At 39.8% G+C, this 16,408-nt stretch overlaps 1 protein-coding gene across 1 annotated transcript; it reads left to right on the plus strand.

Moving 5' to 3' along the window:
• The first annotated feature begins 804 nt into the window (after positions 1 to 804).
• LOC123020294 (p53 apoptosis effector related to PMP22) lies at positions 805 to 14,471 on the plus strand. Its single transcript, XM_044423780.1, has 3 exons — positions 805 to 1,214; positions 9,516 to 9,659; positions 11,379 to 14,471. The coding sequence occupies exons 1-3, from the start codon at positions 1,001 to 1,003 to the stop codon at positions 11,600 to 11,602; spliced, it is 582 nt and encodes a 193-aa protein (XP_044279715.1). The 5' UTR covers positions 805 to 1,000; the 3' UTR covers positions 11,603 to 14,471.
• The last annotated feature ends 1,937 nt before the right edge of the window (positions 14,472 to 16,408 follow it).

Below are 16,408 nucleotides of genomic sequence, written 5' to 3' on the forward strand. Positions count from 1 at the left end.
AGTTGCCTGGGGGATTTGATAACAGCTGTGAGAAGGGGATGGGTTCTCTGGTTCTCACTGGGAGATGTGCGGAATATGGAGTGTACTGTTTCACATTCACATAAATACATCCTTTCTAGTTAAGTGCACAAGAAAGCTACAGAAAAGATTCCCAGGAAGTCCTCTTGGGCCAAAAATAATACTACAACTCTGTCCAAGAAATATCCACAATTCAAGGAAAAACTATATTTAAGATTGCAATATATATTTAGTCTTGTATTTTATTGTATATACAAATTACATTGGAGTTAAAAAGAGTTCTCAAGGTAACACACCAGTTAGAATGTATTAAACGGTATCCTAATAAATATAATAAATTAAAATCAGGAGAAAAATATAGTTTGCAAACTGAGTACGGAGCTATATTTAAATCATCCACATGCAGGAAAAAAGTGAAACGAGGGTTTGCAGCTGGCTCTTATCGGCATTTCTTCGGAAGCAATTGATTACTGTTGATTTCAAAGGGACCTACTTCCAACTGTGTTTGCGGGCGACTGCGGCCTTTCCAGCAGGACTCACTTCCCAGACTGGGCTGCTCACGTGCTCCCTGATTTGTTCGGCAGGACCGACGCTCGCGCTTTTTGCTGCTTCTGCGGCGAGCCTTAATCTCTTTTCATTAGGAGGAACGTAGCAGTATTGCAACTTCAGTTTCACACGCCCAGGAAAAGGGCTTGCTAGGCAAGGGTTAAGAGCCTGGGAGTGGCCCTGGAATCCAGGTTTGTTTACCAGCCATTCCTCTCTGGCTCAACAGGTTGCTGCCGCGGCGGCAGTGTGCTCAGTGACTGGAATCTAGGTGGGGCGCTCCCCTCCCCAGGAGCTTTTCTGCTGATTAAGAAGCTGGGAGCTTATTCACTCACTTCTCAGACGCACCGGCACAGCCTAGGAAGTCACCTGGAGGAAGACCGTGTCTGCCACGCTTGCTCGCTCGCCCGCCCGCCCGCCCGAAGGTGGTCTGCACAAGATGATCCGGTGCGGCCTGGCCTGTTGGAGGTGCCGATGGCTTCTGCCGCTGCTCCTGGGCTTAGCCATCATCCTGGGCATAATTGCACTGTCCGGCCGGGGATGGTTAGAGTCCGCGGAAGCACCTTATGTGCGCCAGGCTTCTTTGTGGTGGGACTGCGCCAAGCTAACTCCTGATGACTTGAACTGGAAATGCAGCTCCCTCATGGAATACAGTAAGTGTTTGTAGTCGATAGGTCTTCATGATTGCTTTCTCAGGTCCGATTCTGCATTGCAAATTATTCAGGTCCCAAATTGTGACCTTAGAGATATTAATATAGATTAAAGTGGACCCACCATGTGTTGTCGTGGATTAATTACTTGGGCGTGCATGAGGAGGGAATCGAGTTTTATTTTAATGTCAAAAAGCATCCCTAAAGTGGATTACTTGGTGTTGAACTGTCTTTGAGTACATAATATATTGTCAAAAGGCCACACTTGCTACCGTTGAGTTTTGTACACTTAGCACTATTGCCGCATGGACCAAGGAATTGTTTGCTTAAGGAAAAATAAAACTGTTTTGTGAATGTGAGCTAGAAGGCTTAACAGTTGCTGTTAGCAAATGCTATCATTGCCCAGAGGAGCAAAAGAAAGCTTGTGATTTCTTGTTCCTGGGTGATCTGGAAAAGCGAGAAACCAGACTTGGCTAGCGTTAAAAGGTGGAGGGAAAGCAGCAGGGCCTACTTAGCGGGGGAGAGGCAAGCCTAGCAAACCCAGAGAGGAAGAGAGAAGGAGAAGCAAGGGTAATAATTAAACAGCAAGGACTTTACTTTCAGGCTGCTTGGTTCAGTGTTTTAATGTATAATGAGAGCTCAGCGGCAACAATAGCGGACAAGATTATTCATTTAGGGTAGTAATCTCTTAAGCTTCAGAAGTCCTGATGAGACCATTGGCTGCCACTCCCTTTACCCCATGGAACTTCTTTTTTATTATGTGAAGACATGCCCACCAGCACTTTAAATGCACAAAAGATACATTGTATGACAGTGATAGTTGTAGAATGGAAAAATAAGTGCCTGAGCCTGCCAAATAGTTTTTGAATTATTATTATTGCTGTGTGCTTTATGGTGCAATTTCCAACCAGTTTCTCGGTAAGAGATTCTGAAAGTGGGCATTTTCATGGCTACATACTATCGTACTCCTTCAAAAAATATCTCCTTCACTGAAATATCTATAGGTCAAATGTAGACTATATGTAGTGTGAATATACACTGTTCATGCTAAAGGTACTGTGTTCAGAAAGAAACAGAATCCAGGATTCACAAGCTCTGTGCTTCCAGTCATGTATGTAAAAACAGTAGGCAAGTTTTAGCATTGGGTGTACGTGCCAGCAATGGTGGGGTGGTACAAGTGCTGGACCAGTTCCTGGGAGATTCAGGTACTCTCAGCCCAGCCTACCTCACAGGGTTGCTGTTGTGAGGATAAAATGGAGCTGTGTAAGCCGCCTTGGGTTCCTCACAAGAGGGGTGGGGAGGTGGAATATAAATGCAGTATAAATAATAAGTACATAGGACCCAGTATATAGAGCTACATTATTTGTAACTGAGGCCATATGCAGACCTGGTTGAGATTTTTTATCTTTTTTGACTGCTAGACTCATATATCATTATATTGTAGTGAGCAATCAGGTGTAGGTTTTTGTCTAAGATAGATTTTTTTTTCCAGGAACTACATGTACGTATACTTCTGAAGAGACTTGATGTTTATATTCCAGTTCTTCCTTAAATGGTTGTTGTGGGGTGAAGAGAATGTGCAAGACCTGTATCTTTATGTGGAGGAAAAACAAGAGTCTTACGGTATCTGGAAGATGTGGGTGTGTCCAGACAAGGCTTTTCTTGTGCAATTGCACTACTCCATTTATTGAATCTCAGAGGTTCCTGCTGGTGTCATCTGTTTGATGCCCACTTTATTTTTTCCACCACTTAAGTCTCTTATAACAAAATCCATTAAAGAAGGAAAGGTGGAATGGATGTGTGATGCCTTTTGATTGGGAGTTGTAGGAGCCTTTGGCTGAATTTATTATAAATTTTAGTGTGGATTCTTACATGATTGCATACGCCTTGTGCTTCTAATACACTAAAGTAAGGATATAAGATTGAGGCTAGGTGCCTGCTTCTTCTGAAATAGGTGATTAACTCTCTTTCTGTTAAATTCAAATGCCCTGCCTATGGAAATAAACAAGGCTTGGCAAAAGCACAATGGCTTCAGTCTAGGGATCAGTGATACCTCCCATTGCTAAACTGCAACTTTAAGAAACTCTCTTCATGTGGTGAGGGATGGGACTCTGGACAGTGGGTGGGCCTTCCATGGCAAGCCCGGCCAAAACATAAACATGTTCCATTAAAGTTGAGAGCTGGCCTTAAGCATGTACAAACTGTATTTTGAATAGGTTCTTTATACAGATTTGGCTATTAAATATATGCAACAGAGCTTGTTTGCAAGTAAATATAATTTAATCTATAGAAGTAAGAGATTTTTGCAAACATAGTATTGTGCTCTTTTGTTAAGATTTTTCATCACCACTGCATTTCAATTTGTGTGCATGCCACAGCCAATTTGGGCATGCAGGCTACTGCAAACTTAATTGTACGGAAGCCTTTAAAGTACAATTATATTCAATAATGAGAGTTTATCTGTTTTATGACTGCAGTAATTTGTCTGCAATCGTATCATGAAGCAATTCTTGTTCAATTTAAAGAACTGAGCAGTGTTAAGCTTTTTCATAGGAAACCTATTATTTTAGTAGAGAGGATACTGAACACAAGTAAGGTTTTCTGGAACAAGTCACAGTAATATATGCACTTTAGAGGCATCTGTGAAATCCACTACTTCACACCCCAGTCAACCTAAACTCTCCCACTTATTTTTGCCATCACTTGCCAATTAATTCTAACTCTTGGGCAGGAAGAACTGCCAAAATTGTAGAGAGATTTCAGTTAAGGTGAGCAGTTACAGTCCCTGGAATGCCTTGTCACCATATGCCATCCTTTGCCCATTTACCCTTTTGCTGTCTTAAGGCTACATCCAGTATGGAAGGTGCCTATTGCCACCAATGCGATACTGATCCATTTTTTCCAGCAGATTTTTTGCAGTAAGGGTTTCTCTACGTTGAGGGATTTAAACTGTTTTATCGAGGTGGCTTCTTCTGTTTTTGCTGAGGCAAGAAAAGTGTGTCCTTTATACAGGCTTTTTCCTAGGGTTTTGTATTTCTCTTCCTTGCTATATAGCCTATGAATTAACCACAAGGTGGTGACGTGGTATAACTGCATTATTGCTGATGTGCAGTTTCTCACAAAGCTTTTGTTCTGGTATCCTGTAGTCTCTCTCAAAAGAACCTTGTCTTTTTAGGTTGGTAAATATGAGAGAGGCTCTGCAGGTTGGTGACATCATGAAAAGGCCCCACAAACTTTCCTGAATAGGGATCACAAGAACACAATAAATATATTTGTAGAGGTGCCCTAAGAGAAAGGAAGAGATGGTGGGAAAACTTAGGAGGGTGATGAGAGCGTATGGTCTCCCTGTAATAAGCTGTTGACAAGGCAAGGCAGTGGCACCATAAAAGTAGTGGAACCATCTTAAGTGTCTAATGCAGCATAAACCTGTGTGGTGAAGTGGCTAGAGTGTAGGGCTGGGAACCTAGAGAACTGGGTTCTTGTCCCCACTTTGCTATGAATCTCACTGGGTATCCTTGGGCCAGTCACAGACTCTCAGACTTACCTACCTCACAGGGTTGTTGTGAGGATAAATTGAGTTATGTAAGCTGCCTTGGGTTCCTCCTGCAAGGTAAAATTTTTATTTAAAAAAGATATAAAATTTATTTTATTTAAATGATATTTTAATTATTGTTAATATTATTTATTGGTCTTAAATTTATAGTCAGGATGAATCCAGATTTTATATGTACTTATCTGTATGATTGTTTATGATGTTGGAAGCCGTCCCGAGGCTTATGCGAATGGGATGGCATACAAAAAATCCAAATAAATAAATAAATAATAAAAAGGCTGGGATTTAGTGCAGTGCAATGCAATGATGATGATAAGCCATCAGCCAGGCTTGTTATTCTTTGGAAAATTACTCTTTGGATGTTGTTCAACCTTATGTTCCAGATTAAGAAGTTTTATTAAGAGCAGGGATGCAAATATACTGGGAAAGGATGCAAATATAGGCAGCTGGATTAGAAGAAATAGTACACTTTACTTTCTAAATTAGACAATATCTGATCAAAATCTTAAAACTTACTTATCCGTGATGTCCATAAGATAATTTCTCATATGAAATAATTTCCATTATGCACCTTGTAAAATCAGGAAAAGAGAGTTGATAGGATAGTTGGGGTTTGGGCAAACCTCTAGTGCAGAATGGACATGGCTTGTTCAACCATATACAGAGGAGTCCATATGTGTAACTCCTTTTGACAATTCAGGAAGATGGAGGCAAAAGGAACCCATTAGAATTCCAAAAGGATTGGCGGATATTTGCACTGTGCTGCATGTAGACCATGTGTTTGGGAGGGGGAATTCCTACCTGTATGTACAGAGGATGCTCAAAATGCGATGGGCATGTTACTTTGAAATGAGGAGGCTAAACTGCATTGGCCTTTCTTTTACAGTACCTTCTTTATGTATGGTGGTCATCGTTTCATTTTAGAGATATGAAAGAGAAGTTTGTTTGGGGGAACTGGAAGTGAATTAAACCTTTGTAACTCCTTGGTATTGTAACTCCTGCTTGCTAATGAATTGCACCAAATGGTGCAGCTAAGATTGAGGCACAATAAGCTTGATTTGAATGATCACCACAGAACGTCTGGGTTTCCTGGCTGACATCACTTGCCATCAGTTTGCAGCAGGTTTTGTTTGTAAAAAGTGATAATAAATGTAACATGTAACAAGGGATTAGTCACTGTAGCATAATGTTGATGGTATAAAAACAGGTTCTAATTAAAATCTGTACATACCATAATTCATGCTCTTACTCCACCCTTTCCAATGATAATCAATCTCATAATTCTCAAGAAAGATCACTTGTCTGTGTGAACCATCAGTGACTGATGATGCTTATTCAAGCTGGTACTTGTTTTGAAGGTTGCAGAGCAACAGAATGATCCACTCCTTGAATATGGAGTGGTGGCAAGGATTCTTCTGCATGGACTTTATTCTTAATATGCCAACTTCTTAATTCTAATTCAATTCAGACTAGTTGAATTAACGTGGTGTCAGGTTCATCTTTATGCATATTTTTTCTGCTTTATAGTGTGAAAAAGGAAGCTGTGAATTTTATAGAAATGGAGTCAACATTTGTGTGGCATGAAAGGTGAAAGGCCACATTCTATTCTCTGGCAGTATTTCTTACTCTCACTTACTTCTTCTTATAGAAAAATATGGGGTTTTTCCATGTAGGAAAATAGCAGCTGGGGTAGATTGTGTGAAAATATGGTCAGAAGGAAAGGGAGCATGGCTTCTCCCCCATCCTATTTCTCCCATCAATATTACAGCATCTGCAGGTTGCTTTCAGTTTTGTTTTGTTTTCATAAAGACTTTGAGGAGATGCACATAAATGTTTATTGTGCTAATTTGGGATTAAGTCTATCTATTTTTTTTAAAAGGAGTAGGGAAACAGATGGAGTAGGCTATTTGAACTACCTAACTTATTTTAAGAAGTAACCATTTTGTGTTTGACTTACATGCAACACACAGTAATAGTTTAACTCTAAAAAATCATTATGATGTATGCAGCAATAGCTAACAGAGTATATGGATTTTATAATAGCCAAACCAGCTTCAGTAGATGTACCTGAAAGTTTCAATGTGGAGTTTATGACACAGAAGTGATGGGGAAGATACAAATGCAGTGCTGGTGATTTGTCAGAGCTTTTCTGTGTGAGACTGTATTAAAGTTCAATTTCATTGCAGAACTAAGATCCAAACTCTACATGAAGGTGTTTTCTTTCCTGCTTTTTCACTATATAACTTTTAGGTAGCACCATGATATATCGGAATAATATACACAGGTATAAAAGCATTTTCTTTCACATTTACAATTTAAAGCTGCATTTTTGCAGCTCTACAAATAAAATAACTTGCTGAAAGTGCTTTTTAGATACTTTAGACATGATTAAGAAATTGGGAGCAGACCACAAGTTACCATATGCCTGCCACACCCCACTTCCCTTAATTTCTTGTACAAAAATATTCCCACTTCCCCATTCTCTAAAGCATGGTTAAGCATTAAATCAGCATTAACATTAAAACTGATCACAGTTAATAGTCACCATCACCTCCTCTTAACTAGTGTTTAGAGATGTTAGCAAACCCTGATAAGGAAAGCTCTTGTTTCAATCATGGTTAATATTAATGGCTGTCTGGGGATGGTAGGAGTTGTAGAATTTTTTTTTCTGTCTAAGCATGCATAGGATTATGCCCTTAATCATGTGGAAGGGTGGGGAAAAGCTTTGTGAAAAAGGCTGTGGGTTGGATCATAGAAAAATCCCATAAATCTAGATTACTGAGCCATAGAGAGACAAACACCTTAGGAAAGGCTCACCATTAATGTGACAGTGATGATCAGCGTAACCACAGATCTGGTTCCTTCAGCTTTTCCAGGCTCTAACTCTCACATGTTCTCTCACATTCTCTCTCACACATGATTCTAATAATTTGAGAAACAGTAAAGTTTTATAATTATGAGTTAACAATATATTTTGTGTGAGACATCTTCATAAACTGTTCCAATAATGGTTCAACGTAGGCCAATATAGCTTACTTCCATTCTCCTTCAGTTATTTATAAGATTGTCTGCTACTGTTTCTTACGGCTGTAAAAGTTTTGATTTAGCACTGAGACCAGGAGAAAGAAACCATGTTCAGAAATATAAGACTTGCTTAATTACTTCTCTATTTAGTAGTTGTTTGGTCAAGGCTCACATCATTCCAATATCAACTATGTGAAGATTAAGGAGAACAAAAAGATCTGGTTATCACTTGCAATTATTAAGGTACTTCTGAATATAAGGGATGCACTGGTGCTTAAGACTTTTCTAGATGATGCTTTAATTGTCTAATTCCTGTATACTTCAATTTTTTGTAGTGAGTATAGTTATTACAATTCTTTCCAGTTAGAATGGCCATTGCAGTTTGGATTGCTTGGATACATTATGATGTTTGCTAGTGTTTCTGATATTAGCAAAAAAAGACAGTCCTCCTGCTGTGCTTTTTCATGTCTGAAAAGCTGAGTAATCTTGCTTTAGTGTGTTTGTACAGCATTGTTGCCCTAATCTTGAGTTTCCCCCATCTTTTTAATCTCTGTGTGGGCGGGGTGGAAGCAGCTGCAGGGAAAGGTTTAAACTACCTCTGCTTGAGTGTGTGCTCAAGCAGGGCCCCATCTACTTACCTGAAGGTAATGCAGAGGGGATCATCTGCACATTATACATTAGTGCAGCATATAGGTAGATTTTAGGTTCTTGGGAGCTGGCAGTATAGGAGGGAAGTCAGTTCAGTCAACGGAGCCAGTATGAGACCTCTCCATCCTGCTTGCTGCCATTCTGCATGGCAGGTGTGCTGTGCTCACATCCTCAGAACATTTCTGTTTGGAGAAACTGGCACTCCAGAACCGAGCACTGGGTAGCTGCAGACATACATACATGATAGGCAAGACCAGATTCCCAGTGGAAGACTGAATGGGAGCTGTGATAGCAGGGCTATTGTTCAGAGGTACTTAGGTTAAATGAGAATAGCATCTAACAACTGATTTTGTATCCACAGGAAGTTCAGAACAAACTTCCATTTTATAGCACATGTCCAGCTCATTTTCCTTTATCTAGGGACTTGTGGCTTATTTGGTATTATTTTGGCATTATATTTATATCCCACCTTTTTTTTTTTTTTTCGAGAAACTCAAGAGCTTACACACAATTCTCCTCCTCTTCTCAACCTTATCCTCACAATAACAAGCTTGTGAGGTAGGTTGGGCTGAGAGTCTGTGACTCGCCCCAAATCATACAGGGAGTGCCATAGCTCAATGGGGACTAGAACCCAGATCTTTGGAGTCCCAGCCCCAGGGGTTGCGTGAAAGGGCATGATCAGGAGAAGTCTCAATATTCTATTCTGGATTAGATGTAGCAGTGTGGTTAACAGTACTGTATGCCTTCTTTTTTAAAATTCAGCATATATAATGGCCTAGATCCAGTTGGTATAAGAGATATTGATCCTAGACAGAGATGCATATCTCCAAAGACATCATAAGATGTGCCTAAACAGTTCAGTGGAGCCCAGGGAAGCCCTATCACAAGTAGAACAATATATTGCTCAAATACAATTCATTGCATTCTTTTCAGAGTTCCATTCCCTTGCAGCTACATTGAACATATTTCTAGAAGTTTAAAACAGCTTGATATTGGGAAAGACCAAAGCAAACATAACTTTATAGCTGTTTATAATTTTTTCACTTCTCTTCCCCACCTTCTTTTTTCCTTCTTCAAAGGTTGGGGTAGAGCTGCTGCTGCCACATACCTGGTTGGCTTCATTATCCTGTGCATCTGTTTTTGCCTAGCAGTCATAGCATTTTCCATTGAAATACTGCGGTTTAACTTTGTTAGAGGAATCGGAGGCTTGCTCTTCGTTGCTGGTAAGTCTGCAACTAACAGATGGATGTTTAAAATTCTTGCTGACCATTAATGTGACTTTACTGAAATGTCCCCCTCCTTTTCAAAATCTTGTTCTGGAGAGGATTATATTCTCAGTTCAAATATTCATTTCAAAAATAGACCTGTGTTAATCCAGAAGTAATCAAGAAGATTAGGGTTCTGTATCCAAGATTTTCAACAGCAAGATTCTCAATACATAACTCACTTTTTAAAAAAGCCACTGAACTCCCATCAAGCTGTAGTTTACGTCTGTCTTATTAACTCCTCTAGTCTGAGCTCCTGACCCATAGAGCTCCTAGGTATGATGACCATTTTCCATGTTAGAAAAACCACTGACAGATTGCTGCATGTGTGTAACTTTCTGGACTGGTTCATATATGCAAACTGGCCACATTTCTTCTCTTCAAGTTTCTTCTTGACTATACATTGGTAAAGAAAAGTTGCTACATGTGCTTTCTGTGCCGTGTTGCTTTTGGTTGCAGTAGACATTTCTGAAGCTGCAGAGATAGCAGATGTAGTAGCAGAGGTAATATATGTGACTCTGGCTCACTGCACAGTCTCGCACTAGCTACTAGAAAAGTGACTGTCTGCAAAACAGACTGGCTGCCTAACTGGAACCTTTCCATCATTGTATGTCTGGTATGTTCATTTTCATCCCTTGGCCAGGGATTTGAAATGTCTAGATCAAGAACAGGCAAAAGAAAGACCACAGTCAACCAGTGAGCTATATTTTACCTTTAGAATTCTTGCAAAGAATGATGGACCAGCACAGGCCTGTAGCTGACAGGTCTGCTGATAGCGCCCTTGAGTGGCTGCCAGTATTCCAGCATCTTGATGAGACCCACCAGTGATGCCTCACTGGAGCTCAGTGTGAAAAGGCTAAGTTACATGTGGCCCAGGACAAAGACACAACACAGCTGTTCCCTTCTCAGCCTTTTTACCTGGCAGCAATTACCACCAGAAGTTGACTTTCTCTTACTTGGAGATCACAGAATATAGAAGCCTAATCCCAGCTTCCCAAGCTTTATTTTCCTCCCTGGACATGTTGCATCTCCTGAAGCAATCAGAAGTTTGCTCCTCCAGTAACCTTCTCTTCCTTGCTCAGAACAAGTTCTACTTCTCAGCCTGCGCTACTTCAGGATGAATTATGGAACTTCAAAAATATAGTCCAGTTATCCACCTAAAAGTTGACATAATGGTGGTGTATCTCATGAGAAAATTAGGACGTTAAAGTAAAGAATGCAACTGCATGTGTGTGCACACATAAAATAGTTTAAAGTGATTATTGGTGTTCACCTTTGCTGGATGTGCTGCATCAGCGGAGAGTGCTTATGCAACAGGAGTAATCATTTCCTAAAGTAACCCCAGTATGAGCAGAACATAACAGGTCAGCACAGCTCCAGTTGTTTCTGGAGGTAACAGCTTTCTGTTGCCCTAGCAGTGGCACCACATTACATACCACAATATGGGGTACTGTCCTCAATTTCTAGTGCAGATAAGACTGTATTGTCTGATTTGCAAATCAAGTAATGGGCTGAAAACACATTAAGTAATCTGCTCTGCCAAAGTATTGTTGATGATTTCAGAATATCCATGTTGGTGTGCTAAATCATTTTAGGGGGCAATTGTAAATTATTGACACTGCTCCAAATGCCTCTGCTGGAGAAAACAATTTAATCATTTTCTTTTTTTATTTGCAGCTGCTTTCCAGATAATAGGCTTGGTTATCTATCCAGTGATGTTCACCGAAGAGATTCCATTAACAGGAAGTAACATGTTCAGTTGGGCCTATGGCTTTGGTTGGGCAAGCACTATTATTGCAATAGGTTGTGCATTCTTTTTCTGCTGTCTTCCCAACTGGGAAGATGAAGTTCTGGGTAACATAAAACCCTACATATACAATGGTGGCTTGCAACATGTTTGATGCGGAATTAATGGAAAATATTGTTTTGAGTAAATAAAGCAATTCTGTGTTTGCTTAATAGGAAAAAAATCAGTAATTACATTGCCATATTCTCATCTGAATTACTAATTTTGTTCTAATAAAGCCACAAACCCCACAGTTTCTTTTTCATTTCCATTTCCATACCCATTTTTGGATCTGGCTGCTGTTGCATTACCTAGAAGGAATTGCATTTTGTAGCTTCCCTTTCATTAATAACAATGGTTTTCCCCAGGAGACAAAGGTATTGGTGTACTTTGCTCCTATATGCTGATGTTTTACAGAGTACATTGATAAATAAGCATAATATCTTTAATCCTTTTTACAGTGCAAGACCAGTGAACATTTTAGATTTGTTAAGTCCAGTGGAAGCTGGTGGTTTCAATGTCAGTAGGGTGGTAGCACCCTGGATAACTCCTTAAAAGTTCAAAATAAAATCCAGGGTGGATACACCACACCAGTGACACTGGGGCCGCCAGTCATTGCACAGGTCTGTTATCCATAAAGCCACTTTGGAGTGGATTTTGGAAGAACTAAACTCAGATAAGCAATATATATGAGCGCGCGTCTGAAAAAGCACAGAATAAGCACATGTAGATTCACATGCAAGCTTTTAAGCACGGTTTCCTCTCAAATCCTATTATTTTCAGTGTGGCACAATAGAGCAATGCTTGGGGAACTGCAACCAATATGCTTACTGTGCTCAACCAGTTAGTGCTTATTGTAAAGTAAATCCAAAGTAGTAAAGCATTTTGTAAGGACATATATAACATACATTGATAATCTGTAGGTTTTGGTCATTATTAATTCTCCTCTAGTTGTTAACATTTTCAAACACTGTAACATACTCTCTATTTTTTTAACCACTAAGAAATGTTAAATGGTGTTTTCAGAGCACTCTGATTTTAATGTTGCAAGTGCTAATAGGCAGCATTTAAGAAAAACCACTTTGAACAGAATCTTAACAAAACTATGACTAGAAACTTTGATTGGAATATGGTTTACATTAAAATATTTTAGCATATGAAAGCTACAGTTATGGCTAATATTTGTATTAAAATGTGTTACTTAGAGTTTAGTTTGTCAAATATTTCTTGTTTTATAACTTTGTGTAGGGCTTTTTATTTTTGGCAGTTGCAGAAATCTTGTATATTGAAATTTAGTGTGCAAACCTATGCAAGTTAAACAGAAGAAATACTCTGTACGTCTCAGAATCCTCCAACTAGCATGGTCAACCAGGGAATTGAGAAGTGTAAAATGCATAGAATTTTGCCCCTTATGCATTTACACAAGATTATTTTATGTGTTTATAATTCTTATTGTCCAAAGGAATCCAGGTGCTCTTACATTATTTGATTAATAAAGTATTGTAAATTTCTCACACAAATGCTGATTTCAGTAGTTTTGTATGTGTTATACATGGTGTTGGATTGTGGCCAAACTGTATATTAAACTGTATATTAAACCCTTAAAACATACTGTAGAACTGTTTGGGCCAATTGTCACAACAATATACAACCATTTTTCAAGATGTTTGAAATATCTGTTGTGATTTGTAAATGTTTGTACTTAACAAAGCCCTGAAAAACCTCTGAGGATGCAGTCCCATACCCACTAACCTAGAAATACACCTTATTTAAATCAAAGGTGCTAATTTCTGAATGAGCACATACAGGATTACACTTTAAAGAGAGTAAGAAGTAGTAAATGGAAGAAACATTTTCAAAGAAAAGACGTCTTTCCAAGGAGGGCGGGAATTAGCATGGCTGATTTGACAGTGCATCGAGTATCATTTTCTTGTAACTCCTACAGAAGCCTATAAACCTCACCCTTGAAAATACACACCACTATTTTGCCATGTGACTAGCACAGAGAAAGTTTAACTCCTGCTAATTTCTAGATACTTCATTTAATGATAAGCTTACACCATGTACCTCCAAGGACAAATCAGCGTTTGCTTGATTCTAGACCACCACAAGACCAACATGAGTGGGGCTTAGTAAAAGCATCTCAAAAGATGAATCCACATTGTTACCAGCTTCTAGATGCTTGCATGTATAACCCCCTTCAGCCCTAGCCAAGGGAGCTAATAGTGAGAGATGATGGGCCCTGTGGTCCCCTAGATGTCCTGGTCTACAAGTTGACCAACCCTGGGCTAGTGACTTGGCACAGACAAAAATAAGCATTTACAGACTTTTCCTTGTTGGCAGCTAAGTACACGAAGAAGTGTTTGAGTCAAAGATCTTGTTCTGTTTGGTAAAGGATCAAAAACTAGCCTCCTGAGGGAATTTTGCCAAATATTATATATGTATCAACACACACAGCCCATCTAGAACAGTTCCTCTGCAAATTCAATTGGAGGCTAGAAATTAGCATAAGTCTTATAGTTGCAAATTCCTATGGCTTTTTCATCAATCGACTTAACATGGCAGATGTTTATGTAATTGGGCTGTAATTTTAGAGACAGGAGAATATTGTCATTATACAACATTCTACAACAATTATCCTTCTGAATCACAAACTTCTCCCCTCACTTGAAGACCCCCATTTTGAACAAAAATTTTACATAACACATAATTCTGTAAAAGAAACACATGTTTTTAGCCTGTAGGGCATTGGGATATTTTTAGGCCACAGAATTTGATGAGTTGGTACAGAATGATGGGTATGATGATGCTTAATAACTTTTTTTTAGATGTTGAAGAACAAGCAATTACCAGTGTAGGAATTACTAACCCTGTATTTACTTGTACCAAATTATGGAGGTTTTAAAATAATGTATGAATAATTAAATAAAGACATTTTATAAATTCATGTGGGACTGCTTTATTCAGCAACTACATACATTTCTGGTTTTGCAGGAAAAGGGTGGAAGAAACAGTTTGAGAGCATCCTAAGGCTGCATTGGCAGAGACCTCCAAGCTCTGAGTCTTCTGTCTAGCCCAGGGGTCAGCAACCTTTAACACTCAAAAGAGCCATTTGGACCCGTTTCCCACAGAAAAGAAAACATCTGGAGCTGCAAAACTCTTTTGAACCCTAAAATGAAAATAACACTGCGTATATCGTTTCTTACCTTTATGCTATCTATAAAAAAACTATAGTGTGTTGCATTTATGAAACAGATTGGGCTGTGTTGGTGTGTGTCGCAGATAGGCGGCTGTGCCGGTGCGTGTCACAGATCGGCGGCGGAGCTGCAGCGGAGGGATTCAAGAGCCACGTGCAGCTCCAGAGCCGCGGGTTGCTGACCCCTGGTCTAGCCTATGCCCTGTCAGCAGAAGGCAAACAGCAGCGGAGTATGGAGGGAAAATGTCTCCTGTTTCCTCCTTTTATTTCCATGTACAGTTAGATGACTCTTGGCTCATCTACTTGACTTATCTCTTGGTGGGCAGGATGAGTGATGGAGAGGATTTAAGATCCTGCAGATTCTGGCCTTTTCTGCTCCTCTGTAGCAGTGGGGAAGAGGAGAAAATCCAGAGTCCATGGCTGTAAGTCCATCCATCATCATTTCCACGGCTGTAAGTCCATCTGTGACTATGGAGGAGTCTGGACCGTCCTGTGGCTCTCCAGGTACTGTCTGGGAGCTATGAGATTGCTCTACCCAGGAGTAAATAGCATTTAAATTCTTATAATAAGGGAACATGTATACAAATTTACAAATACATTAACTGTTTAAAAGTCATTTACTAATTTGGAGGGACAATGTATGGCTCTACTGGGGGTTGGAGTGCTCCTTCGGTAAGTAGATGGTTGCACTGTTAATCGCTGGTATCAAAAAACGAAACCTCTGTCTTTGGGAAATTTGGGGATGTGACTCAAGTAGCATACACATGGACTTGTCGCTACAGACAAGACAAAATTAACTTATTAAGGAAATTATTTAAGGGAATAAATGATTCAAAGATTGTATAAACATATATACTTGATTACTGTTCTTAATGGGTAAGAGAATTTCCCCAGCTAAATAAGCTCTCAATTGCTTTTTTTTCTGATGAAAGTTCTTTACAGTCCACCACTTCCAATCCCTCCCAACTAGGAAGAGGTGATATGTGGTGTAGTTCCTCTCCTTCCAGCTCTTCATGTTGCCACTGGCTTTTAGGGATTATTTTGTTTTATGGATTATTTGCAGATGTTTCTGGTCAGACCTTTGCCTGAGATCTTTTGGTGAATGCTCTGCTACCAGCTTGAACCTATACCATGTTGTCTTACAAACCAGTTCCAGTCTTCCAAACTTCCAGTTGGGTTCTCACTAGACTTTTCTACATGAGATGATTAATTTATTGCATCTCCTTTCAGTTTTCTTGCAGAACTGAGACGCAAGCACTGCAAGAAGTATTTACACTATTACAACTCTAGGTGCCATCGTGGTATAGCAGAATAGTGCAAATACACAAGAGAAAATTACACTTTCACCATTAGAAATAATACCCCATTTTCCCAGCTCCAAAATTTAAAAACCAACACAAAAAATACCGTTTACAAATAGAGGTGAAACTGGAAGGTCGCATTGGCTAAAGAACCTGTAAACCAGGGGTCTCAAACTCAACCTGGGGGCCGCTGGAAGTAGAGTCTGGGTGAGGCTGGGCCGCATCAAGTATTCCACCACCACGGTGGTGGTGGGCCGCTCATCTGGAGGCTGGCCTGGGTGCCGCCAGCGCTTTGAAGGCCGCAATTGGCCCGTGGGCCGTGAGTTTGAGACCCCTGCTGTAAACAATCATAACTGGAGAACAAAGAACAGCAAGTGCCTTATATAGAAAATCTCTCAAGCTGACTCCACAGCTTGCTTCTTCC

This window comes from Varanus komodoensis, unplaced genomic scaffold (assembly GCF_004798865.1).
Source record: "Varanus komodoensis strain SLA01 unplaced genomic scaffold, ASM479886v1 scaffold1, whole genome shotgun sequence".
Lineage (NCBI taxonomy): Eukaryota > Metazoa > Chordata > Lepidosauria > Squamata > Varanidae > Varanus > Varanus komodoensis.